Here is a 27615-nt window from a genome sequence, read left to right on the forward strand (position 1 = left end):
TTTAAATATGTTCCGGGAGTCACCGCATAAACACGCAGTTTGGAAAACTTTAAATCAACGGCAAAAAGAAAGCTGGAGTGAAATATTAAAATTACCCGCTTTTAAGGACAAACTAAGGCTCACTACCGTGTCCACAAGAATCCGCCATTTTCCCTGTCCTGGGTCAGATAAGTCCAGCGCACACCTTCAGATTCTATTTCTTCTTATCCATTTTACATAATCCTACAAAATAACCATATGTTTCTCAATGGGATCTTTCCTTCAGTCACCCAAAAGACAGCCCTTCTCATCTCCCCCATGCGTGCTACATGTCCCGTTAATCGCATCGCCAGCTTTGATTAGTAATTGCCTAGATCATCCACCATCTCAAACATTAAAGTAGCATGACACGTATTCTGAACCCTGTCAATCATAAAGGCTATGATGTGGAGCCTTTTTCTACCCTCCTCCAATCCTTTTAACCCATGTCCGTAAGATTCATCTTGATGTTATCAATTCAATTTATTTTCGGTCTTCTAAGAGGGCATTTCCCAGTCAAAATTATATCTGCATAGCCAACTCCTCCAACCTGGTACAGATCTCCAGGTTCTGAATTGCCAATAAAATTCTACGTGATAGAACTTTAACATCTAAACCATCCTGGAACAAAATTCTAATGCACACATCTCCATATGCCAAATTTAATTGGGATAAAGGATAAGGAGCCCGAATTAAAATCGTCAATGTTTCAAAATGGCGGTTTGAAATACACTTAGCCAGAACATATCCTTTTATAACTGTGCCTTTGATGCAACGACTATATAACATTATTCGATTCTAAAGGGTTCTGACGATTGATACTGCATTACAATCTGGATTACTGAGTTTTGACTTTATATATCGTCTGGTATTCTACAAACCACACAACGTATTGAACAGGTTCAGTCTTTAAAACGTTGTGTTTTTTTAGAATACCAGTCGATGGATAAAGTCCAAAAACTCAGTAATACAGACTAAAAAACATTACTGAACTTTAGAATTATCCTCACATACCCAAACAACATCCATATCCAACAGGAGAAAGATAGACAGATGCTTGTTGTGAAACAACTGTAACTTTTCACAATTTATTTTATTGCTTTAGTACTGGTGTTTCTCCATACATTCACATCAGGCAAAGGACGTCCGTCCTTTTATTTATACTTTCACCAAGTAATCCAAGCCACTAAATGAAATTCAAAACATGGTACACACAAAATTATTTACAACACAAAATCTGCAGCTGAAACTCTGGCGTCTTCACCCTTTAACAACTATCCCAGCGTTGCCCAGTCTAATGAAAAGAAAACTTCGTCCATTACAATTAAGACCGCAGCATCTGGTGTCTACATTGCTTCAGTGCCAAATACCGGAGTAAACTGAGCTATAAGGATACCTGCCCAGCCTCTCGGAATTAAAAATATGTAGACAGATAATAAACTTACCAACTTTTAAATGTTTCTGCGTACGTTTTATTAAAACTACGAACCTTTAACATGCGATAACGAGTCCATTATAATCTAATGTAGCCGTTTCAAAGGAGAATGTTTTCTTCTGCACAGAGCTTGCCAGTTAGCTCACCCTATCGAATTAGCAGACTCATGATTCATACGGTACATCATTTTTATACAAAACCATGAATATCAGGTTTTATTAACCACATTTTTCGATCCTTATAAAGAATGGATTTTCCACACTTGTACATACGCGTAGATCTACAAACCGCCACTGCAGGTCCGTCCTGCTCTAAAATGACCAAAAACAATGTTCATATGGTAGAGTAAAAACGGTAAAAGAATAAATACCAAGTGATACGTACTGTGGCACGTATATGCCACACTTTGTTTGCGATTGCATCAATAATGTGTGGATATATTTGACAATTACTCGTGATTACTTTCTCCGATAACACCCTTTGATGGAGGGAGTATGTGAGCTGTATGTATGGATTATTGTGGTTGGCATACCCACCGATACATCGCACAGGCAACGTTTCGTAAACCCCAAATAAAATCGCTGACGAAACAACGAACTGCAAATTACGAAACTCTACAGTAAAGAACCTGCAAAGTCCGTGGCTTTCACGTCTGAAATTCAACACTACCTTCTTCGACATGGCATACGAAATTCCCAAGAAACTAACAAAGTGCACCCCCATTCTTTGCCAAATCAACCTGCTTCCGTGTGCGCGATGTATCAAGGATCCGTTCTCAGAAAGACAGAGGATTTTTCTCTGCGCCACCGCGAGCCAAAACATGAAGCTCATCACTCACCTCAATTTATCACAAAGGTTCAAAGTCCACGATTGTCCTAAGACTCCACGGTCCGTCTTGGTGTAAATAAAGCTTAATCACAGGAGCAAATACACACACATCAGTATAGTGGCTGGCTGACGATACTTCAGTCCCTGGCACGGTCAGCGACTTTTCTTTGCATCGGCGTTCAGACCTGCTCTTGATGTTCCCTTACAATCCTACCCGATGAGTACAGGAGTATCTTTCCCCAGGGGTAAAATAGCCCGAGCTTGAAACTGGATATTCCCACCTAATGCTGCGCCAAAATGTCTGCCAGAAGTTTATCGATGTTCAGAAGCACCCCGATGACGGAGACACTTAGTGCCTCTCAAGCTTCAGGAAACTGTTACCACGGCGCAATATCCCAGAAGACAAGTATCTTCATCTAAAAAGTTTTATACAAAATTCGTTATCACTAATGTTATTTAGTATTTTAAGAAACAAATGTATTTTCCTGTATCATAGAACCACAAGGCGTGGCATATATTATCCGGTAAATAACAGTACTGACTTATACCTAAGTTCTCTTTCTGTATCTGATCACAAAGACTTACTTCCCCGTCACCAAACGCGCGTCTAAAAATCAAATGTGTAGCAACATGATGAGAACTACACGTACGTAGAACTCCTTAATGATACACAATTATACAACAGAAAAAGGGAGGTGGTTCACTGACGAAATGCATGGCGAGGTCTTAGCAGTGACCACTGTAGGTGAGAGAACATCTTTTACCATCATGAGCCCCTAATGTTGTGACATCCGCTTTCAAAAAGCTTAAAATTCAAGCCGCGAAAACAATGTGTAATACAGACTGTTAAGTTTTCCCCATTTTCAAGGCATCCGAACCTCTTCGAAAGTTTCCTCTTAAACAGAATTAAAATGGCAGAGATATTTGTAAATCCTATTGCAATACACGATACACGGACGACCTCCACGTGAACGTCCATATCAACACTTCCTAACGCGTGACAAATGACATGCACAACATAATACAGTCTGGCTTCACTAATTCCATGCGAATTGTTTTATAAAAGACTGCTGATGAAAGAAAGGTTACTAACTGAGCGGCTGCTAGCTTCTCAAGCACTCTGCCCCATGAAGTTCGTTAATGAAAAAAAGTGAGGTACCTTACCCACTGTATGAGAGAAATTATGCGATTATCGATATTGGCAGTTTCATTTTATTTTTCCTTGGGAAACTATTTACTCTGTTGGTTCTTTCACCAATCAATAATGTAATTTCTTTAAAACTACCCATATCACAGATGGCTGAGAATGACATACCTGCGCTGTTGGCTAAACCGTAGCCTGAACAAAAAATATTTCAGCTTTACACAATTGCCCTTTACGTAGCACTTAAATAATCAACATTCTTGTTAAAATTCCGTTGCTGACAAAACTTTTTTAAGTACTAGCATATACCAATTACGGGTCAAATATAACCCTCACAAATAGGATACTAAGAAATGCTGGAATGTTACTTTTTTTACTCAAAAATGCTATTTTAGCCTCTGCTGAAAATCCCCTTAAACAGGAACCAAAGCCATATTTCAGTGGTAGACATGATACAGCGAGACACCAAAAACAATAACGTCACGTTAGGGCTTCCACTTTCAGAGTTACTACAAATATCTACAGGCTAATAAATTTTGAAGTGATATAATTTTTTTCCCACTTAGATGAGTTTCTCACGGCTGCCTTGAGTTGTGATGTAATGCAGTCCAAATCAATTTATGAAATGATCGTATTTGGATGAATACACATTCACCTTGAATACCTACACTCCGAAATAACGTATCAAGGACCACTTAACCAGATACTTAAAGAATTTCAACTAAAATTTTGAATTTAAAATTAGAATAACTTTTAATATATTCCCTTTTCACTGTTCTTACAAAAAAAAAAACATCATCATTGAAGAGAGCCTCAAAATTTACAATACCCAGATTTTAACCCCCCCCCCCCTTTTCTTTCCATGGATCTCATACAACCAACTAGTCCTCCTTTTAGCCATGATATATTTAATTACAGCATTCACGTTGAAACGCTGAGAAAAATTATAATACCTCGTTCAGGATACCTCATCTCGGAATTTAACCAGTTACTTTATGGATAGAATTAAGTGTGCTGGCACAAGCCACATTATCAGCCAGTTCTGGCATTACTACACGTATTTTACTACGTTAGAATGGTCACTTTTACTACGGAAATCAGACATTCGATTAGAACAACAATTTTTCATGTACAAATATAGAAACACGTTTCAACACCAATGGGTCATCATCAGAACACAAATTTGTGTTTACAAAAATGTAAGCATTAATAAACATGGTACATTTTTCAGACTAAGGGAAAGATGGCTGTCTTCTGGGTTGTAGCACCGTACAGTTTGGTACAATTTTACCAATGTTTCAGAGGTCCTTGCTGCCTATATCAGACCTCATTGCCCTCATGATGGAAGCAGCAAAGACTTCTGAAACGTTAGTAAACTTCTAACATTGTACGATGCTACAACCCAGAAGACAGCTATCGTCGGACTCTCTGCCGTGAAAATCCCAAATCGTAATTATTCAGCCTTATTCGTTTTTGTATCCTGATTATGACACATTAGAGCTGAAACACGTAGCCAAATAAAATAATGTTTGGGTATTAAAAGTGAATACACTATCGTGATGTGTGAATATCTTATTTCCTTGATGTAACATACACAACAAGAATGCTCTCGTATAGAAAAAAAAGTGGATACTTTTTAATTTTACCGTATTACTCTGCGAAAAAGGTCAAAGCGTCAATGTACTGTGTAAAACCTTATCAGTATTAGCTAACATAAAAATCAACATACTTTTTGTTGTTTTTGGTCCTTATTTTTGCCAGTCAAAAGTGGCAGAAGCAAATGAAATTCACACTGACCTTGAGGTTGCATATCTTAAGGCTATGTGCGGAGGTAAAAGTCTTGTCATAATAAACGCTCACATTTTGTACACCACAAAATATCGCGGAGATGGTAAAGACTATAGTGTAATCACACCCAGCACTGTTAAACTGTCAGATGGAGACCAAGAAAAAATTCACATAAGAAATTTAAATATCGGTGAATAAAGAGTTAAAAGAGACGTGACTTCTACACAGCCCACATTGAAATAAATGTATAGTTAATTCTAAACCTCATGGCACTGTTATAAAAAATAATCAAAATGCATAAATTTCACATGAAAAATTTTGGCCACCAGGACAGAACTTATCATAAAATATACATACTAAGATCACATACCTCTGCAACCTTACAGCATCCTATGCTCATGATAACAGGTGCGACTTCTTAAAACAAACACAACCTACGTAAAAGTTATCATAATATGCAGAGGCTAAAGGAAAAATCGCATCTATTTGTCGGGGATAGAACCCCAGTCGTCCAGTCCGTAGTCAGCCACTATACTGACTGAGCTACCCAGGCTCCCACCTGAAGCCCAATATTTAATAATTCAGTCCGTACCTCAACGAAAACACGACACTTCTCCATTACAGACGAAACTGGTTAATGCCGTAAAAGAAATAAATCCTATGAAACCGATAAATTCAACGGGATGGCAAAATCCGGCGCTATTGATTATTAAAGCAGATGGTACATACCACTGGGATTGAAAGGGTTCATTTAGGAAGACAAATGATTACTTCCTAGTTAAGAGAATCCTTCATGGTGTAAGAAATTGGATGCTATATACTTCATAAAAGCCAATGACAAAACATAACCTCACAGCATATCTGATCTGTAGTGATAGTCCTAAAAACCTGACGGGGGATCCACGAAAATAACCAGGGCACTATCCACAGCAGACTGTGCATCACAGACCAATTAAATTTGGACAGTCCCTTCAAAGTTGTATTATTCATTTCACAATAAATATTAATATTTACAGTAAATAGATACCTTATCTCAAGTATCATTCCAGTATTATTATGGATATTATTATAACACATAAATACTAATATCAAGTATATAAAGTAGCATTATATTGAATATTTTTCAATCTGGGGTTGGCTGAATGCAAAAGGTCTGTAATTCACAGTGTAAGAAATTCTGATCTACAAATTTAAACACTCAGTCATCCATTCATGCATTCATTCTACCTGGCTTTTATTCTGTCCTTTTCTTTAAAACACTGTAAATATTTCTTCCAGCCTCACAGACTGTAAAGCTACTGTTACGAAGTATAAGTTTTGTGTTTAAGGTTAATTCAGAAACTGAAGAACAAAACAATTAAACTTAACAGCAAGGTAAATAATATATCTACAAAAGACACATTTAAAAATAACAACAAAATAGAAGAGAAAAGCGTATCTGTCAGGATAATATTCTTCCCACTGCAATTTCTAGCCTACCAATAATTAAGGAGTAAATAATTCCTCCAAGTGCTTTGCTAAAAGATAGTACATTAGTAGTAATGATAATAAGTTAGGATGAATTTCAAGTTTTGACTCTTCACCATAAGACGTTCTAATTAAAGCCATAAAAATATTCTATTATATACGTAAAATAATCATCAGCACAGCAGTGTTGGCAACATTAACATACAAAGTCCTAAAACAGTATTAAGTACAATACATGCAAGTAAATAATTTCATATTATGTAATAAGTTATGTACAACAAATTCTATCCCCTATCAATACAGAACACAGAAGTGCTGAACACTGTTGGAGATAGATGGACTGTACTGCGGGACTTAAAAAAGAATTTCGTTACTTTAAAATTCTCATTGCACAACAAATGGAACTGAATTAAAGAGACTGTCCTACACAGTTCCAGACACTTTTCACTTACTTTTAAACTAAAGCAGGAGTCACTTAGAACTAACACAGCAGCACACACGATACACATACCAGTAACAAATGTACACTTGGAGTCCCACACAGCATCCCGACATATAAACGAATCGACGGTCGGCACGATGTCCATAACCAATACCTAACGAGAAACTCAAAGTTACGCCTGAGACTACTGTGTTTTCAGATCATGATAGCAGGGGTAAAAATAGCTATCCAAAAATAACAAATTTAATAAATTCACAAATACTGCAATAAAACTGTCCAGTGCTAATGCATATCTACTGGCTGCGTATTTACAGTGCTGCCATAATTAATCTCCTGTATGCACGGCATAGGAGGAACCACCGAGCGTAAAACTCGTGTCACCTACACGAGTCGTGTGATGATGACGTACTGCTGCAGGGTGCGAAATTGTACATCTTATACAAGAACATATGGCATACATCATTCAGTACACTACTGAAGTAAAAAGAATGCACATAACAACTCACAACAAAAAGAAAAAGCTATACACAGACAAGAATCCATCAAATATCTGAATACTGGTATGATACAATGTGATTAAAAATGGCACTGAAGCACAATAATGCTTTTAAAAGTCTAGTTTCGATATCTACAATGACAAACTTATGCTAGAAAATGAGATGGCAACAATATGAAATAAATTGAACACTTGTGCACCATCGTTATTTATAAAGCAAATAACACCAGCATGCCTCATAAACTGAAGAGGTTACTTGGGATGGAAGTACCAGCTTCCTCTGTTTACTGAACCAAATGCTCCGTCAACAAACTTGTTTCATCACAGAACCAAATCTTTCTGGTAAATTAGTAGCATGGCAGAAACAAGATGGAGACCATGACATTTTGATGGCACTGCAGTTACCATAACTTTAATATACTTCTGTTTCCCTTCCATCAACCATAATAAAATAAATGTGCATGAATATTAAATTAGTTATACTTGGGTGCTAGTTGAACAACTAAGGATTTCCTTCATGGAGCACAACCAAGAGTTAATTATCTTCAAGTATAAATAGGCTAACAGAAGCTACTGACACACATTCTACCACTAGATTCACTCAAAGCAGGTTTTCACAGCCCACTTCCTGTCAAATAAAAACTATAAGTAAGCAGTAATCAATGTGTGTACTAAAGAAATCTGGCAATGGCACTGTATGCCATTAACAATTAAATAAATCTTGAATACAGAAATAAAAATTTGAGATGTATATACAATCAAAGTACAAAAGAAAAATTTTGTATGTGATGTTTAGTGTCATACACTATTCACAAAAAGAAATATAAACTTATATACTTTCACGTTTCATTTTCTAATTAAAGTCATTGAAATCACTTGAGTATTCTGCTGATGCTGCAGCATTTCTTAATACTGCCTAAATTAATACCATCCACAATAACGATAAATCAATAGACAATATTGGTGATGTACCAAATCCAGCTGAGAAAACTGGTGAAGATCATAAGTACTAGAGTTTGACAAGTGTCAAATTCCAGTGCTCCGGATCATTTATTAACAACACAATCTAATACTAGGTACTGCCCCATCCCAAGCACTCAGACCATCTCAACATTCCCAGTGAATCATCAGATTCACCTCATATAAGGGATTTATAATCTCGCACCCTGGCCCTCAAGCAGGATTCTTACAGACAATGCAAGAAAATTACCTGCTGTTTGTACAATCTGCTTCCACATTTCACTTCACGTAGCATTCCTTTATATAAAATAAACAGCTACCAGACATTCATAATGGGCAAAGCTGCCAACTGAACTTACTGGTTCTACTGTCTTCTCGATCACAAACCTGACACAGCCTATGATGTAATTCACGGAATACAGTAACACCTCCCAGGGCTTCTAGGAAGAAATGAATGAATCTGGAAAGGCATAAGAAACTAGATATGGACAACATGCACACTGGGCACATTTCTCTTCCTCACATGCATATTGGCTATCAATAAATTTAGAATATGTGAAGGTCGTACTACATGTGGGAGTGAAAACAGACTTGTACTCTTACGTTAAAATCTGTTACGGGATTCTTACAAGCAAATGACAAAAACAGTTCAAAATTCGGCAAACTCCTTGGCACACTTCTCAGTAGAAGAGATTCGAAGTGCTTCCTCCTCGTAGTCGTCAAAGTTGCTTGTATCACCAGGTCCCTTGCAACGGGGGATAAAAGGGGCTTCTATCTTCTTCTGGAACACAGCAATCCAGTCAGTTGAGGCAAACCATTTGTGGCCCTTGATGTCGTTGACACCATTTTTGAGGTTGCCATAACGTTTTGTAAGGTCCACTTGCAGCAGATTCCTCAGCAGATCCTTGAGATCCGAACCAAAGTGTGAAGGAAAACGTACTTTGCCTGACACGATTTTCTCATAGATCTGGATGGGTTGGTCAGCAAAGAATGGTGGATACCCTGCTGCCATTTCATACACCAAGACGCCCAGAGCCCACCAATCTACTGCCTTGTTGTAGCCTTTACTGAGAATGATTTCAGGTGCTAGGTATTCTGGCGTTCCACAGAGAGTCCAGGTTCGGCCCTTGACTCGCTTGGCAAACCCAAAGTCTGTGACCTTGAGATAACCTTGGGAATCAATGAGAAGATTCTCTGGTTTGAGGTCACGATAGATCAGATCCAGATAGTGCAGGTACTCAAATGCCAGTACAATTTGTGCTGCATAGAATCGTGAATGTGGTTCACTGAACCGCCCCACCTTGCGAAGATGAGAGAACATCTCACCTCCTGGTACATATTCCAGAACCATATACAGATTAGAATTGTCCTTAAAATGGTATTTAAGGCTTACCAAGAAAGGAAAACTGATTGCCTGCAGAATTCTTTTCTCATTCAGTGTGTGTTCCACTTGCTTCAATTTTACTACCTTCTGTTTATCTAAAATTTTCATGGCAAAATATTCTTTTGTTGGTTTGTGTTGCACAATCATAACCCTGCCAAAAGAACCCGTTCCCAAAGTCTTTATACGCTCGAAATCATCTAAACTTGCTGTATTCGTGGGATTTTTCTTCCACTTCTCTTCGAATTCCTCCTTTGCCTGGTCCAGAAATTCCTTGACACTTTCAGCGGAGTCACCCTTCTTGTTGGCCGTAGCGGCATTGCCCATGGTTTTAACTTGTAAACCTTCCAGGGCTCCCGATGGCTTCAAACAACCCCTCTTTTTGCACCAATACTTCAGAACCTTGGGTTCTGTATTTTTGTTTTTATTATTATTATTATTATTGTTGTTATTATTAATAGACCAATTTGGGTCCGCTGGAGGCGGAGGTCAGATCTAGAGTTCCTAGTCCACCTACCTCGTCAACACAACCACTGAAGTTGCACCAACATCTTCATGATGGTTAAGAATGAATAAACACGAAAATGTTTGTCACAGACTTACAATTCACTCACACACAAAAAGTAAAATACTCCGCCAACCTCTAGCGTTAGAAAATGGCCATCTGTGGAAAATGGCTACCTGTACCCAGGACACAGACCGAGATGGAAGTGAACTTCAAGTACAACATTTCTCCATCAGATAGTACCACTTAGCAATCATTCAAAGGTCTTCACAATATAGTGCTGCCTCATCATGACAAAAATCTGTAACTCCTGCCAGAGAATTGTATTTCTTGTATCGATCAGTCGATATTATTTTACTTTTATTACTGTGGTAATAAAACATGAAAATAAATTATACATCGTAATTTGTTAAACATGGCATAATAATTTGTTGCTTTCTACATTTTATAAATTATTCACACCTTTCTTTAATTCAATAATACAAGCAGCAACAATCTTGAACAAGGTCATCGGTGGATGAACGTACATTGCCTGAGAGTGCTGCCGTTTCTGGCGAAGCGTGGCAACGTCTGATGGTAATTACAAATTGCTGCAAGATTGTATCGAAATAACTCGCAGATTCTTTATTTGTAAAATTATCTTGACCACATGGACAAAAATAGCAGCAGACATTAAACACAGGCACGACCGTTACTTCAGAGCTGGCGGAATAATCGTGTAAACGAAACGAAATGTGTTTTCTTGTGCTCTTTTCTGTCAACTGCACTTATTTCATGATTCATAATGACAAAGCGTTTTCATTTCATTTTGTTTGTTAGTGAACCAGCATCTTTAAAATCTTCCATGCATTAGACGTGGAAGCTTCAAAACTTTTAATTTATCACGTTCCACGTAATGTTTATTACCTGCAGTTTCCCGCAGTGCCTAGCCGCTGTCTAATAGTAAGTCTGATTCTTTTATTTTACGGTAAGAAGTATTAAATTTCGTTATTGTCATTTAGTTCACTGAGTTTACATAACATGACGTGTTCCAGTGATTCCTTTTTTAGTTGTTTATTTAACACTTTAAATTAAAGAGATTTCAGATGGAAATATGATAAATCATTATGGGAAGGTAAGGATTTTGCTGGAAGCGGTGGTATCTTGTTTCAGGGTGGAATCTTGACATATTTTGTGCAAACTGAGAGCATTTGTAAAGGATGAGGATAGTCGATAACTTGTCCGAAATTCGAAGTTGGTATCTCACGAATACAAACGCTTAGTAAAACTGTGTTTTGGAAATATTTTATAGAATATTACTTAACTCGAATCAGATACCTTTTATTTGACAGACAATTCAGACATTGATTTCAGTGATATAATATTTACTTTTTCATTTGAAATGCTGCGCTCCATATGTATGTATACCTTCACGTAATATTTCTTATTTTATCGGCTAATAATTTTTCCGTTAAATATCAAAATTCGCTATGCCTACGAGCTTATTTAAAAATGTTGCTTCTTGCTCTAATTCTCATTTTTCACGTTTCGTGACAAATATACGGCATTTCAAGAACCCTTGTATAAGTGACTCAGTAAAATATACGAAGGAACGGAAGTTGGAGACATTATCTTTAAATTTCTTTCAGAATGTTTATCCACTAGGTCAGTGACCTTTAGGGATAAAGAATGACAGCCGTAAACGATTATAACCTGAATAATAGATTTTACGATCTTATGTGTCTTTACTTTCTCTCTTCATGGGTAGATTTATTTGTAACTTGACTCTTGTTGTTTTCCTAATTACGGTATTCCGGAGGCCTAATTTCGTAATGTTTGTACTTCGGTTGCTATTTTCTTGAATGTTGCCTCTGAGCACAGACTTCTCCAGGCGGTCGGTCGCTCACTGACATGTCCAGCAGTTTAAGAAGGCATGGAACAAAAAGATTTACTAGACTAAAATGACACAGCAGGGTAAAATAATGCGTCTGTGACATGTAATCCACGAATTATTTCAAATTTGTCACCACTAGGTTCTCATATTCGCACTATCCTAAAAGACACAGTTATATGATATATCTTTGATGAATGCATTCTAATTTTAAATTTCGCGCCATTACGTTGTTCAAGTTGGTACTCAACACCACTGGAAAATGGCGAGATCAAAGAGCGCGGTTTTGAAGGTATGTGTGCAAAAGTAAGTTTTCTAGCGTTTTAGAGCAAAAGCTTATCAATATTGGTAGCCTGCGATGTGTAATCTACATACTGGAACAGATATCCAGTAAAATTGTTTAGGGAAATTCATCACTTTCCCTGGTCGGTCAATGTTTCTTGAGTGTGTTTTGTTATGGTTGGGAAAACAAGTGCAGCCAACTTCGGGTTAATGACGTGCCAGGTCTGTGTCACAACTCTGCACACAGACCTAATAGCATAGGGTATTTTCCTTTCTCAGTCGATATGCTGTACTTGCTTGCACTAGATTTAGTGCTTCCAAACTTTATTGTACAGGAGTTGACGTTTGCTGCATTTTGAACTTGGTTTTTTTAACGTGTTTTTAGTTCGTAATTTTTATACTTCAGTTGCGATTTTCCTAATTGCACCTGAGCACAGACTTCGCCAGGCCGTCGGTAGTACTTCTCCACGAACAGCAAGTTATGAAAGCATGGAGCAAAAGCTGAGACTAGCCTAAAATGGCACTACTGGGTGAAATGATACGTCTGTGACAAATGTATTACCCGTTTTTTTAAATTTTTGTGTCATTAAGTCGGTCATTGTGGTACTAAACTCCAGTGATAGATGGCGTGATGAGATAGCGCTGCTTTGAAGCCGTGTGTACAAAAGTATGTTTACTGGCGTTTTACAGCCATAATTTATCAACATTGGCAGCCTAAGATTTTTGATCAGTTTACTGAGACAGATATCCAGTGAAGACTTTTTAGGTAGGTCATAATTAATTCAAATTGCTTTGATCTGTGTTTTGGTTTCCAAAACAAGTGTAGCCAACTTCGGATTAAATGACTGCCAAGTTTGCCTGTACTCTCTACACAGACATAATACCATAGAGTACTGCCCTCTGTCAGCCGATATTTTTACTTGTTAATGCTCGATTTAGTGCTTTCGAACTTTATTGCACGGTAGTTAACTTTTATTTAATTTTGATCTTGATTATTTGAGCGTGTTTTTATTTTGTTATTAATAGGAAAGTGCTAGAGATGGCTGGGTTCTGCTTTTACTGTTACATAGCTCTGTTTTCTGTTTAGTTCCACTGTGCCCATGTTCTTAATCATAAAAAGATAACACATTGTGTTATCTATTGGCAAACATAGTAGTTTATGACAAGAATGTAAGTATGTCATTTTACCGAGGGGCGTGACCAAAAATAACAATCCTGCAGATTTTGAAAATATTTTGTTAAGTCTTTAAGAAGATTCATTGCATATGTTAGACATTTCTTCATGCTGTAGATATTTTAAAAGCATGCAGTCAACAGAGGTCAATGCTAATGTGCAAAATCAATGTATGTTTATAGAAGGTCATTTTAGGCTAGTCTCCCCTGCCTCCACTCCCTCATACACAGCACAGTGACAATTTTTAGTATTTATTTCTTGATTTACAAACTCGCTTGTTATGTTCTCTCCACTCCCAATGTTTCTGTTAAGAATGCTGTACATTTGGGTTTGGGGAAGAGGAAGGATCCGTAAAACCACCACCCACCTACCCCCTCTTCCGTTCACGATTTTGCTGCACTTGTGGTTGTAGCTTCAAAAAGAAGAAATTCCGGATCCACGTGGTTGAATGTAACTTTCACTCGTTACGACACACATTTTAAAAAAATCTTTCCTTTTTGTGTTACACTGCTTATTAATAGCGTAGCTGTCAAGAGTGTAGTGTGGCAGAGGTCACTTGCGTGCTTGGTGGTAGAACATCATAAAGTATCGTAAGTAAGTAAGCGGAACTGCTTTACCATCAGCTATCAGCTGAGATTTTCCATGGATCAGAGTCCTTCCTGAGAAGCTGAGTCACGTTTGGTTTCGAAACTCCTCGCCCTTTATACAACGCGGCAAATGTTCGTTACCGTCTTCACAACAGCCCGTCATTGGACCTGAGCCAATTGAATCCAGTCCACACCACCATCACACCTTTTTTACATCATCCTCTCATTCATGGTTGGGTACTCCAAAATTCGAAGGCTTCGCTTTAATACAGCATGGGAAAGCTTGTGAACTCATTGTCGTGTTGGCGCTGAAGAGTATATTCTCGGTGTAGAGCTGCATAAAAATGTCCATGAAACACTTTCACAACATAGCTAAATATTCGAGTCAACTTCTTGTAAATCTGGGCCACTGTTAGATGTTTTATTCGTCCTTCACACAAAGTGCAAGAGATTTATAATGAAAATATATCTCTCTGTTGACATGTTTCATAGGCAAAGTTTGTACTAGAAACTGCTGTCGAGTTTAATTGTGGCTGTTATCAATCAAATGTAACAATACCTTTACATGAAACTTACATTGAACTTTGTTGATTTTCTCAGCAGCTCATCGGAACAAAAATTCTAATTTCGTCTTCCAGTTTTAAGCTTAAAAAGTTTCTGAGTGGGAGAATTGGTGCCTTGAGAAAGACGAACCGCCTCAATATAAGTACCATTCCTGTCATAGAAAATGGACCAATTGTCTGCAGTAAACTCCGTCTACAGTTTCGGATGAAGCGTTGACCAAGTCAAAAGCCTGAGCTAAGCGCCCGCCATTCTCATCGCATATGGTGTCCTCCTGCATTTGGGGGGGGGGGGGGGAGGGTCAGAAGGGGAATAAAATGTTAGAGCACCTGGTCCTGGCTCCACCAATCACAGCTCATGTTAGAATCACAAAATTGAGGCGTTATTGCCAAACGACACCTGCCAGTGTTGAGTCATGAATTGTTTACAAAGTGCTCGTAAAATCCTGCCAGTACGTGGCAACATTGCGAATGCGATAACGATTCTTAAGGTGGCTTTGTCCTCTCTTCTCCGTTATTCCCTGCATAGGAACGGCTCTACCACATTGTCTTTCTTTGCTTCCGCTGAAAGGCAGTTACACACATGTGCCATATGGAAATAGGCATGTGGTTTCAAACCGACACTTTGTTTTTAATCAGCGGTTTCCAGTGTACCAGATATACGTTAGATGTGTGTGCGATTATGCTTTCCGGTAGTTTACAGCACGCCTTGAGTTGCGTTGTGTCGTACTCCTGGAACAACTCTATATCTAGAAAGTAGTCCTTGGCGCTTCGTCAAGCACCACATCTAGAAGACGTGCTCTGCATATTCTCAACCCCAGCGCTCGAAGGAAGTATGTGGTCAGCTTTCTGCTCAGGTCACTTTCCCCTCGAGAAAAGCGTCCCCGACCCCGACAATTAGAATAGAAGGCTGGAGTGGGACCTCGAAACGGTAGTGAAAAAGATCAGCCCACCCCGGGTAACGAACGCTTCCCGTTATCCAGCCCGTTGCCTGTCAGTGTGTTGGCAGACAAGTTTTCCTCTCGCTATAAGCTCCAGTTTTTCAACAATAAAACCATTATTTTACATCAACGGTGATCACATATTTTAGGTACATCCCCCAGTCCTTGTGAAACTGTATCCCATCACAAAGGTGCTGAAAATTGTCTCCCCTGGCGTCTATGCACGACTGAATGCCACATTCCAAACTGTCATGTGCTTTGCAAGTTGCCCCTGAAATTGAATCGGTCTCCTAGCGAATATTTTCTTTGAGGTCGTCGACGGTGCGAGGCATGTTAATGCAGATCCTTTCTTTAAGTAAGTCTCGCAGGTAATAAAACTCAAAGAGACCGTTCACCAGGAGATCGCAGCCATTTTGGAATGTTGCGTTCAGCTGTGCGTGGGACGTCCATCTTAAATAACGGGACTCACAATCAGTAGTCAGCCTGATTAAATTGACTGCCGGCAGGGTCAAATGGTGGCTTTGGTGTTGTAGTCCAATTATCAGTTAGGTGGTTAATTAATTATATAGTTACTTTTACTTTAGATGAGAATGGCAGAAACTGGCAGTGAAGTTGATTTCTTGACAAAGCACTGACTGCAGATACTAAGTAATGTAAGTGAAATCGGAGTAGAGATAGCATTATCGCCCTCTGGCGGTTTGGCGTCCGCTCTCACTTTTCGTCTCTTGTGTTATCACAAAGTGAGTATGCAGCATTTACCATTGCACTTATTATTTGAGTCTTCTATTGCTGTCTGAAGTATGAGAAATATGGGACGGTCGATACACCAACCTCTCGATTTACAAATTTTCGCTGCAATCCATGTAAATATGTACCTGCTTTACGTAAATTTTCTCCAGAATATTATGTTTTCTACGTCTTTTTGAAACAAAGGTGTGCTTCTGCCAACCGTCAGGTTTCACAGCTATTGTTCCTATTTTGCGTTAAATATTCAGCCTTCCATTTCAATCAAATGGGGGTGTCAGTATATGTAGATAGAGCCTCGACGACCTACTACCAGGAATTGACATGCTGTAGTTCTGTTGTATTTGCAGAAATTTGGACAGATGCTCTCGTCATGCTTGTACGCACTGTTCAAGAGTACGGTTCACTCTTCTGGCCATTGTTTGATACTAGTTGCTAGTGTTTCGTTAGGATATAGTTCGGTCAGTACAGTGACTAGCTTCTGGCTGGACCACCAGGGTTCGATTTCCCGGACGGGGCAGGGATATTTTCTTCGCCTTCTAGCCCAGACCAATTTTAGGATCCACACAGCCCTCTCCCCTATATATTGTACAGTGGTAACTCTTCACACAGAGGCTAGGCTGAGTACCCATCACTATTTAGTGCCGAAATTAAGAATTTATGGAGCTGAACCCCCATTCTCCATAGGTCCTCGTGGCATGGTTTTTAAGCTAGGTACTTAGGACTGCAGCCCTCTGAGAGCCAAAGCCGACTAGCTGGCTGCTGGCCTCACGTTCACATGCCTAAGCAGAGGTGAACGATCATCCAACCAGATATAGGATGACGTGTGGTCAGCACGACGAACCCCCAGCCGTTGCTAGCTTTCAAGATATGCAATATGAAATCTCATGTACCTTTTAAATGACGAAATTTGCTAAATAGTAACACAAGTGATGTATTTATCAATTTTATTTAGCTATAGAAACACGTTACACTTAGACTAATCGTAATCAGACAGTGAACGTAGATCTGGAATGAGTTTTACTTTTTGGAAATATGGTATATATCAGAATATGACACAGGTACGTAAACAAATCATTGCAATCCGAAGTAATTACCAGTAGCTCTCAGGCAGGGGAATCTAGTACTCGCAGACAGCAAGTTCTCAAATACGAGGACAATGCATAGTTTGCCTCAAACATGATTTTGACAAAAGGACGAAGAATTGACTTGTATATGCACTTTCATTTCAACCCCTTTGGTTTTCATTGCTTTTTCAGTGTACGATAATGCTGCAACCCGTTTAGCTAACTGTTCCTTTGACAGAATGCAACAAAAAACAACTAGGATCCAGCACCTTATTTTTGTGATCACAGGGTGAGAAACCTAATTAAATTAACGAAGAATTATACTGTTGTTAAATATGGCAACATCTGTACGAGTGAGAGGTTGTGTGTGAATGCTAATGCATGATGTTCAGAAAAGAGCGGACAACAGCCGATGGTGATGACGCGTTCTGTGCAGCTATCGAAAGAATTATCTTGAAGTTAGGAAGTGGATCGATCAAAGTATCCAGCATATAGTGAGAACAGACACTCGACACTGATTAAATTAGTACTAATCTGGAAAGAATCGGTAAAAGTGACTTTAGGCCCAAATATTGTGATGGTATCAGGAAACTTGTGCAGCGCTAGATCACGTGCATTAAAATTATTTTGGTTACGTAGAAAAATGAGGTTTGTCACATTACTATGATTATTTTGTCAGATTTATAATACTATTATCTTTAATTTGTTGCTTAGCTTCAAATATCCATCAGAAATTATTTTGGGAGGCCATCTAATTTCTAACTTGATACTTTTTATTTCTTTCCACCTGTCGGTTAAAACATTGTAATTAGATTACAGATTCGTTCAAAACACTTACAACTTTGTTTCGTGTTCCGGAGGCCCTAGTCGAGTGCCAGCTGAGAAATCGATTAATCACGGTTATTGTATAGTTTTCGGCAACCTGTCTAGAAATACAACAGCTGCACCAAAGAAGGAGCAATTACATATCTTCACATCAGTCTGTTCTTGTCTCTAACAGCCATCATGTTGCTTTCCACCCAGTAACATACAGTTCCCGTAGTTGCCAAAGAATGGCTAATTAAATTAATAAATAAATTTAAAGTGGTTCACGTATTTAAACACCGCACTAAATACGATGTAAACCACGACGCGTTCTTAATGTCAACGCTTAACAGAGATGAATGATAAGCTTCGTGGCTGATAGACGGGCTTGGTCGGCCCCTAGAGCTGGTCTGTTTAGTTTGGACAAGATAACAATTCCTGTCTCTGTCATGAATCAAACTCCGAACGTCCAGCTGACGTATCCGGACCCGCATGACAGGAACAATGAAACACTGATTAGTAGTCTGCAAAGTTGATTCAGATTGGGTATTTCAGAGTACTTGTCTCTAAACACAAACGGAGTTCCGGATATTGAACTATTGATCATTATTAGGGAAGACATCAGTCTGAAACTTGGAACTGGTAATTAGTTAACCATTTGAAGCAGAAGCTCGTCTGAATACCATTTAAGAATTCAGTCCGCACCGCAAAAAAACTTTATAAATACAAAAAATTAATCTTCTAATGCTGTTAGGGAAATAATTCTTGTTCACAGTGAGAATAATACAAGACCCATAAATATAAACTGCAGAGTTACTGTTGTTAAAGCAGTTCTACCATCGTAGTTACCACTCGGCTTTAAAGGGTTAAAGTAGAATATGAGAAAAATGGAGAGCAGGCCCAGTGCCGGATTGCTCATTCTAACTCATCGACAGGCAGGACCGCTGTCGAAATGTTCAGTGTCCTAAGTCCAGCCAGTGAAATTTAAACCACAGAGTCTGCAAGGGGGATGATTTTCTTAGTTCTCATGGGAAATCAGAAGTGGGGGGAGCAGTTGGTCTGAAGTCTTAACTCCTGGCAGTCGCGTCGTGCATTCAAGTCCTTCGACGTGTACACACACATCCGTTGTAGTCTTTGCAAATCACGTTGCGCGCACCGTACTTTACCACGTCGACAACGGGAATAAAATAAAATAATTCGTGAGCCATATCCAGTGTCAACTGCGATAATTGTTGCACGAAAGTATCCGCTTCTGTAAGTTATTGTTTTCTAAGTGTTCATTGTGTGTGACCACGATGCATCACGACTATCTCATAAAGCTTCAAGGCCGCGTTAAATTATCGAGAAAATAAATCATGTTCATAAAAGATAATTTTTGAGGCCTCTGGAATCGAACTGACGATAGTATTATGTATCTGAAAGGAATTGAAGGTTTTGTGCTTTTGTTTGGAAACTGTTGATGTTTTAAAGAGCGTACAGAGTGGATTGTTGAAAAGTTGATATAATCAAGAGACGAACTTGAGCAGTTGACAGCCGCTTAACTAGTCGATGAACTGTCTGCATTTAATGGTACGGGACGGTTCCTTACCGTGTTCAAAAGAGATCGTCATTGGGTCCGATCAAAGCAATTTCTTCCGTTCATGTTTCCCGACTCAAATTTTATATACATTTCTTCTATTAATTTAATGCACCTTCATTTTATCGTAATAATAATATTTGGCAGAGGAGAAAAGTTATGCCCTCCTTCGTATTCGGGAGGTCTCGAGTTCAAATCTTAGCCCGGAGACCTGCTATTATGACTGAGGTTCTTCGTGGTTTTCCTTTGTCCCTCCAGGCATGATTAGTGATTCTATTGTTCGATGCAATGAAATAGGTGTAAGTAGTCTGACCTACTGAGAGAGTTCTTAAATAAGCCACATTAAACGATAAAATGTATCCATACAAATCTTAACCAATCACAGTGGCCGCACAGTCGACAAATACAAATTATAGTCTTTGCTTTGGGATCGTGACTCGAATACCCTGCAGACATTTCTGTGTTCTTTTGTGCTGTACTGTCCTCTGTAGGGAAAGGCCTTGCGCTGGGTCGGTCCCATGTCCATAGAGTCCTACCGCGTGTCTAAAAATTATTCAGTGTTTTAAAAGTTAAATCTGATCTGGAAGACGCTAGAGGGCCTAATCCGTAAATGCTGAAGAAATAGGGTAAAAGTTATGAAAGTCATCATTACGTAATATTTTCCGTCATCGACTCTCTTTTATGGCTAGTAATCTCCCCAGAACTTTGTTTTCAAATACCCTGAATCAATGTTACAAAGCAAATAACAGCAGGTGTCTTTCCGAGCATGAGTCTTGTCACTGACCTGAGGCAAAGTTTCCGTATGTTATGTTATATTGCTGTGTATCAGCTTACCTGGTTTCACCCTTAATGTTTGGATCCGAACAAATTTACGCACATAATCTGCTCTGATGTACTCTTACGCCTTATCTCTGGTCAACGCACAGCGTAGCAACGACAAGTACTTGTCAGATAAGTAAACTGCCAACGACTGAAATCAGAGGTACAGAGAAACTAGTACAGTGATTGTATTTATTATCTTAATGAGATAATAAATTGCCTAATTTACATTCTTGTAACGAGATAAGAACCTGTTTGACAAAATTTTTGCTGTAAAGGAAGATATATGCTTTTTAATATAAACTCGGTATTGAAGTGCATGATTTCTTCCAGCGGCAGACACTGTTCGTTGTTTTGCTTGCTTATTACCGGAGTTAAACATCAGATCAACTTGTTAACAAGCCTTACATAAAATCACACATGACTCTATGTTAAAGGAACGACACTTGATATGGATATCGGCCTATCGATACAGTATGACATCGGGGAAATATTTGATATCGATATGGATTTAGGTTATCGACAGGCTGTCATTTAATTTCTCTGTAGCATAAAATTGCTTGTTTGTTAGAAAGTATTGAAAATCCGCTATATGTCCAGTGCACAAAATGTTGGGGTACGTTTTGGTTGATAATTAAAAAGAACTTAATAACTATACGATATTTATGTAAGGCATTTAAAATCATTACACATTGCTTGAGACTGAATGACTCTATTTCAATATTGTGGTAATTTACCAATATAGTTTAATTACAACAATTTGTAATGTAAATAAAGACAATAGGTCAACGGTATGAATTATTTAGGACTGGTCCTATTTACGACTTTAGAAATGCTAAAGCCCCTAAAAACTGTCGGAATATTTGATATTGATGTGAATGTCTCCTATGAAGACACGAGGGCTCCACCGATTGACGTCACTACTTTATTATGCTACTATTCATGGTAAGTGCAAAATATAAATTTTTCATTCCTAGAAGATCTTTTAACGTAGCATTCCCACGAAGACAACAGAACCAGATTCACAAACTTGCGGAATATCATATGATGACGTGGTGGGATACAAATAGAAATATTTTCTGGAAATGAGCTCTGATCGCAAAATTCCTGCATGATCCTGCCAGATTAATGTTTATTGTGCACTGTTGCATGAGCTACGCTATCATCTTGAATATAAGAGATTGTTGCAATTGGGTGAGACAATGTCTCTGCTGAACTAGACCTTCAATAGGCACTAAACCCTTTAAAGTCCAGTGGTAACTCTCTGTAGTCCTACCGCCTGCTTTAAGACTCATTAACTGTGCCCTCTCTCTCTTTTCTTTTTTTAAGTTTCGTATGATTTTTAAGATGGCCACGGTGGTCTAGCGGTCAGAACGCTGGCCTTGTAATCCTGGGGTCCCGGGTTCAATTCCCGGCGGTGCCCGAATTTATAACTTGTGTTGGGCAAGGCCGTGGTCTAGGCAACACGGACTTTTCCTCCGGGGCTTCCCCGGTTTCTTTGTGGCATACCAACAATTACTCCATTCACACACAGAAGATGGCAATGGCAAACCACTTCTGGATCATCTGCCAAGAACGTATATGAACAGGTCCCAGTCCGAGAAAAGGATGGAAGGATCCCGTTCATATGGACCTGTCATCAGACAGAACACTAATAATAAAAATAAATGATTTTTACTGTAAGCAGCGATTATTTCCTTGACAGCATTAAGAAGTCGACCTCTGTAATTGAGAAGTTTTGTGTTTTCTTTGAGGTGCGAACTGAATTATTTTATGTCGTGTAGATAAGCTCCTACTTTAAAAGGTTAAAATAATAAAAAGCTTCTGAGAGCCACGACTTTACAGCGATTTTCCGAAATAGCTGCTAACTGGTTCGAAATCTAAATGGCACAGAGACTGGATTCGAACTGCTGCTTCGCGAACAAAAGTGTGGAGGGTTATCGCGTTGCTAATTGAGCATCCTTCAACGCAGACAAATTCGCTGGATATTTCTGAACAGCGTTCATTGTACCCGTGCGTTTGCGTGTGTGTGAGAGAGAGGGACAGTCAGTCAGAGGCCGTGCATGTGTGCACATGATGAACCAAGTGAAGTGTTCAAGTGGATGATAAGGTGTGCTATTTCTGAACGTGGGATGTGTGAGGGCATTATGAAATATGTGAGGCGGCAAGAGGGTAGAGTGGACTGTCAATAAAAATCAGGTTTTTGTGCTCTTGTAAGGCAACAGGAGTCAGCGCTGACATTACCACAATCCACTGACTGCGTCTATCTCAGTTTTAGTCGAATGGAAACACAATTTTTTTTTTAAAAAAATCGTGAACCCTTTGAAATACAATTTCATCTAAATATTGCACCTATTTATCAATTTAGTTTCCTGCCCCAACGTAAACACAACACGTCTCCGTTAAGAAGATTAATTAGTTGATGCTGTTGAGTGATTTTTTTTCTTTTCTGAGAGTCTCATGAAAACCGGAAACACGCTCTGTGGGCACAATGCTGAGTTATTGAATGCCGTAGCAGGTGGTACAGTAGTTTCACAGTACATTAAGTGTTGAAGGATTTCAATCTGGATTCTTCCCAAAATAACCATCAATACCAACTCAATTTTAAGGTGCGTTTTTATATTTGTTGCTTAGTTCATAGATGGGTCTGAACCCAGTATTTTCCCACTTCGTTGCTTCAGTACGTAGGTTATTAAATAACACTATCGAATACATAACTCATTGAAACAGTTAGTGTTACGCTGAGAGGTGTAAAATTTAACGGACGTAAGAAATTATATATATATATATAATGTGAGGTTGTATATATAAAAAGGTCCGGAGAAAATTAGATAGTAAGTTTATTCAAAGTATTTGGTTATAAAATATACAGAACAATAATCTTGCCACTTTTTCACCTGGTTTCGAACCCAGGACAGAATTTTTGTTGCGGCCTTTCTCCCTGTAGTATCCTCGTCAAAACAAGCAACTTTCATCTTGGCTCCGTGCTTAATTTCCGAATTGCAAGACGCCTCTCGCCGGTACCCGAACTCATGACTCTTGTCCAAAATTTTGACCTTCCTAAAATCTCTTCCTGGTTTCCCGATGTAAGCATGCCAAGTTTTGCGCAAATTGATTTATCCCTTCTTAAGAAATAAGCGATTTTGTGTCTATCAGATGACTTGATATTTTCAAGGTGTATCACACATTGTAAGCCTTTCCATAAGTCACGTTGCTTACAACGGACAGGAGAAAGCCTTACACATGCAGGTCAATAGCCTCACTCTGTAACGACTTCGGCTCGATTTAAAATAGACTCCTGACTCTTGCTAGGAGACCTAGGATGATAGTTGGAGGTGCTGATACATTTTTCTGGTCAAACAGTTCGTGTTCTACTTTAAAGTTAATTGCACGTTTATGAAAACAATAAACGTGCCCTTTCATATACAGATAATGCAAACAAACCGAGAGTAATATACTGTTCATTTCCTTTGTGAATGTAAAGCGTCACCGGCATGCTTCACGACATGAAGACGTGTGCGGGAGTGGAGATTACACTCCACGCCTTTGAAGATAACGATTCATTACCACTTTTACTAAAATCCGCCATTGGATTCTATACCGAGCCAGTTGAAACCATTCCAAATCTTCATACTTTTCCATATTTCGGGAAGGCTCTGTACCGTTTGTCTACATTGATGAATTGATAATTAATTATTTAATAAAAACATAACTTCGAGTTTTTGCGATGTTGCATCGTATATTCTGGTAGATATTGTCCGACGTTTCAGTGGTGCTTACTGCGTCCATCGCCTTCTTGATGTGGGCAGTAAGCACCCCTGAAATATCTCTCAGTATCTACCAGACTACACTGCATATCCCAGGGAACAGCCAGCTTCAACAGCGATGCGTGTTCTAGAAGGCCATTGACTGCAAAGCATGTTGACATTAAGGAGCAGATCTATCAAAACATTCAGCATAACCGAAGACTCAGTATTTATGTAACTGCAATAAACGGTGCAAGAATTTTAATTTCAATAACTGAATCTCAATTCTTTGTGTTCACTTAATCTCTTCGTGTTGTAATGAATAAAACAGAACAAAAGCAGGTCCGTGTAAAGAGTGAGGAAACTTAACAGAGTAAAGAGCAGAAACGAACATTTGAGAACAGAGGCACGCATGTGTGACGCAAAAAGAACAATGCCCTCGGCCATAACTAACAACAATTGCGACTAATGCGATTAGTGTGAACAAATCAAGTTTCGATGGGATGAGCAGGAGAAGTAGCATGCATGGCAGGTATGGGAAGTGCATATATTTTTGAAGCCCCAGATATAGGTAGAAGGGTAAGGTCGAGTCGCGGGCTGTCATGAACACGGTAATGAACTTTAGGCTTCCATAAGAGGAATTAATTTCGTGACGAGTTGAACGACTATAATTTCTATAAAAATAAATTTCTAAAATAAGAAAGCAATGTTAAAATTTGCCAGCGCATTTACATTTTTATTGTAGTGGTATTAGTGGGAGCAATAAAACTTTTGCATAATTTTCTCAGCGACTTGGAAACGCTGATTATTTAGTGAAACTAACATGGAAAACCAAGAACATTTTAATCATTGTGCACAGAAGTTCTTGCACTTGCAAAGCCAACAAGAGAGAGCAGAAGCTACGTTTTATGGTCCCCTGGATCACACAGGTCGGTGCCCCCACAACAAACGAAGCAGCACAACTCAGCGCAGTACGTTAACATTGGTTCATTAAGATTTTAAGTACAGTATTGTTCTTGTAGCAATTGTAAACCGTCCCAGACGTCATCCATCAAAGGTTTGCCACATGTGAGGATAATATTGAAAAGGAATAAATATGAGGATGTGGTCTGGGTTCATTTGGCTTAGGACAGGGAGTGGTGTCTAGCAACCTAGTCTTTTCCTTTAAAGTAAGATAAGGCTTTCCTGTAAAACACCCACAATCTGCAGAGGTAGTGATTTTAATTTAACAGAGTTAACCAGCATATGTTTCCATATTTGACTTTACGTCTTCCATAATAATTAAAAATGCAAACAGATAGGGATACATAACTGTATTATAAATTTATAAAATAACAAATTTGACGGACTTTCTTTTGCCATTCAGTAATAAAACGTCCGTTGTCCACGTGAGCGTACTCTGTTATTTGTGTTTTTCATTTGTCACGTTTATTTGTTATTTTAACAGTTGATGCTAGCAATATTAATAATTTGCCTTGACTTCTGTTTGATTCAGTTTATGCATTTAATTATGACGTAGGTCGTGGTCCATCCTCAGGAACAAACCATCTTATCATCAACAGTCCTTTAAATTTCACTCCAACACTGCGCTATCAATTTCATCGCAAAAAAATAACGCCATTGAAATGTTGTTATTAGATATAATTATTCTATCAGATTCACTTAGCTCTCTATGTCTGCGAGGAAGCATTTTATAAATATATCATCTTCAGTGTCATAAGTGCAATTCGATAAGAAGAAATGTCTTAGTTTCCCTCTTTATGTACTCTAACTAGTTAAGTGTTCCTCCCACAGATCTAAGTGTAGTCACGTCAACTATCTGCTAACAATGAAATACTTCTGAAAGCTCTTTCATGTCATTTAAGCAACCCCATGATCACTTGCACAAACTGACTTCTTTCTCAGTGGCTGTGTCTAGTTTCCGCAAGGCGAACAAGCTTTGTGGACAACACCGTGTTTGATTCAACGCTTGAGTAGAAGCACACGTCCTACAGTTTAGACGATAGGCTAAATATGAAATTTTGCGTCATATTCGAAACATAGAACAAGCCACTGAAGTTCTTTTACACCCAGAAAACGATACGCAGTATTGCGGTGAGTACAAAAGTGTGTGTACACAATATTAAGGCATTTTAAGGCACTATCCCACATTTTCGTGATCAAGGGTTTGCAGAATATGGCCCTAAAATGAATTCAATTTGACCAGATGATATTAATAACGCAGCCTAAAGATGGAGGCGGTATGTTCCTCGTAAATGTTAATACCTACCTACAAATCCACACTGCGTCACATGCCAGAAGACCAATGTCGATTTCCTCAATTATTATACCCACAAGTGTGTATGAGAAAGCAGAATAGGACAGCATCAGTTGGGGTTCAGAATATCGTGTAAAAATTAATTATTTATAACTGTTATGTGTTTTGGTGTATGCATAAATTATGTTCAGTCATGGCAAATAATTTATAACTATTCGACTTCTCTTTCGACAGGTCCTGCAGCCACCAGTAAAAGCACTTGCCAGTACCTGACGTAGAGGGACTGAGGAGAAGCCTGACAAGTTCCTCATTATGCAGTGTTCTCCATTCTTCTGGTACTTCTTCTGTCGTAGGTTCAAATGCTTATCAACAGACTCGGAACGTGATTTCGTGCTCAGTTTTTGTTATGAAAGAGTAAGAAGTTATAGTGAAGCCCATAAAAAGGCTTTCCTCATCTATTCATTGCCTAACCACTTGACTGATTAAAGGATATTACCTGGATAAAGTAAGACTTGGTTAAAATACAGAGTCAGTTTTATGTTAAATTGCATTATCCACGTCAAAATATATCATAAAATAAAAGCTATTGAATTTTAAAATGTTTGTGAATAATATTTTAAATGTTCCCAGCTGCCTGTTGCCACACATATATTGAGAGTGGAGATTGCTGTCTTCTACGTTATTGCCCGGAGTAGTCTGCCTGGTAGAAGTTTACGGACGTTTC

General features: G+C 38.6%; 1 protein-coding gene and 1 long non-coding RNA gene across 2 annotated transcripts; one reads left to right on the forward strand and one right to left on the reverse strand.

Annotated features, from left to right (window-relative positions):
• Positions 1-1092: 1092 nt before the first annotated feature.
• Positions 1093-10668, reverse strand: Pka-C1 (Protein kinase, cAMP-dependent, catalytic subunit 1). Its single transcript, XM_022080818.2, has one exon. It carries the CDS (start codon positions 10284-10286, stop codon positions 9228-9230), a length of 1059 nt encoding a protein of 352 aa, XP_021936510.1. The 5' UTR covers positions 10287-10668; the 3' UTR covers positions 1093-9227.
• Positions 10669-11046: 378 nt separating this feature from the next.
• Positions 11047-27490, forward strand: LOC110838065 (uncharacterized). Its single transcript, XR_002545953.2, has 2 exons — positions 11047-11406; positions 27126-27490. It is a non-coding gene; the product is annotated as an uncharacterized LOC110838065 (long non-coding RNA).
• Positions 27491-27615: the final 125 nt, after the last annotated feature.

Source organism: Zootermopsis nevadensis, unplaced genomic scaffold, assembly GCF_977971745.1.
Source record: "Zootermopsis nevadensis isolate Lab colony 2312 unplaced genomic scaffold, Znev_1.0 Znev_ptg000061l, whole genome shotgun sequence".
NCBI lineage: Eukaryota > Metazoa > Arthropoda > Insecta > Blattodea > Termopsidae > Zootermopsis > Zootermopsis nevadensis.

What these genes read in the sequence shown, in the direction of transcription:
- Pka-C1 (XM_022080818.2), bottom strand. Translation starts at nt 10,286, where the DNA reads ATGGGCAATGCCGCTACGGCCAACAAGAAGGGTGACTCCGCTGAAAGT.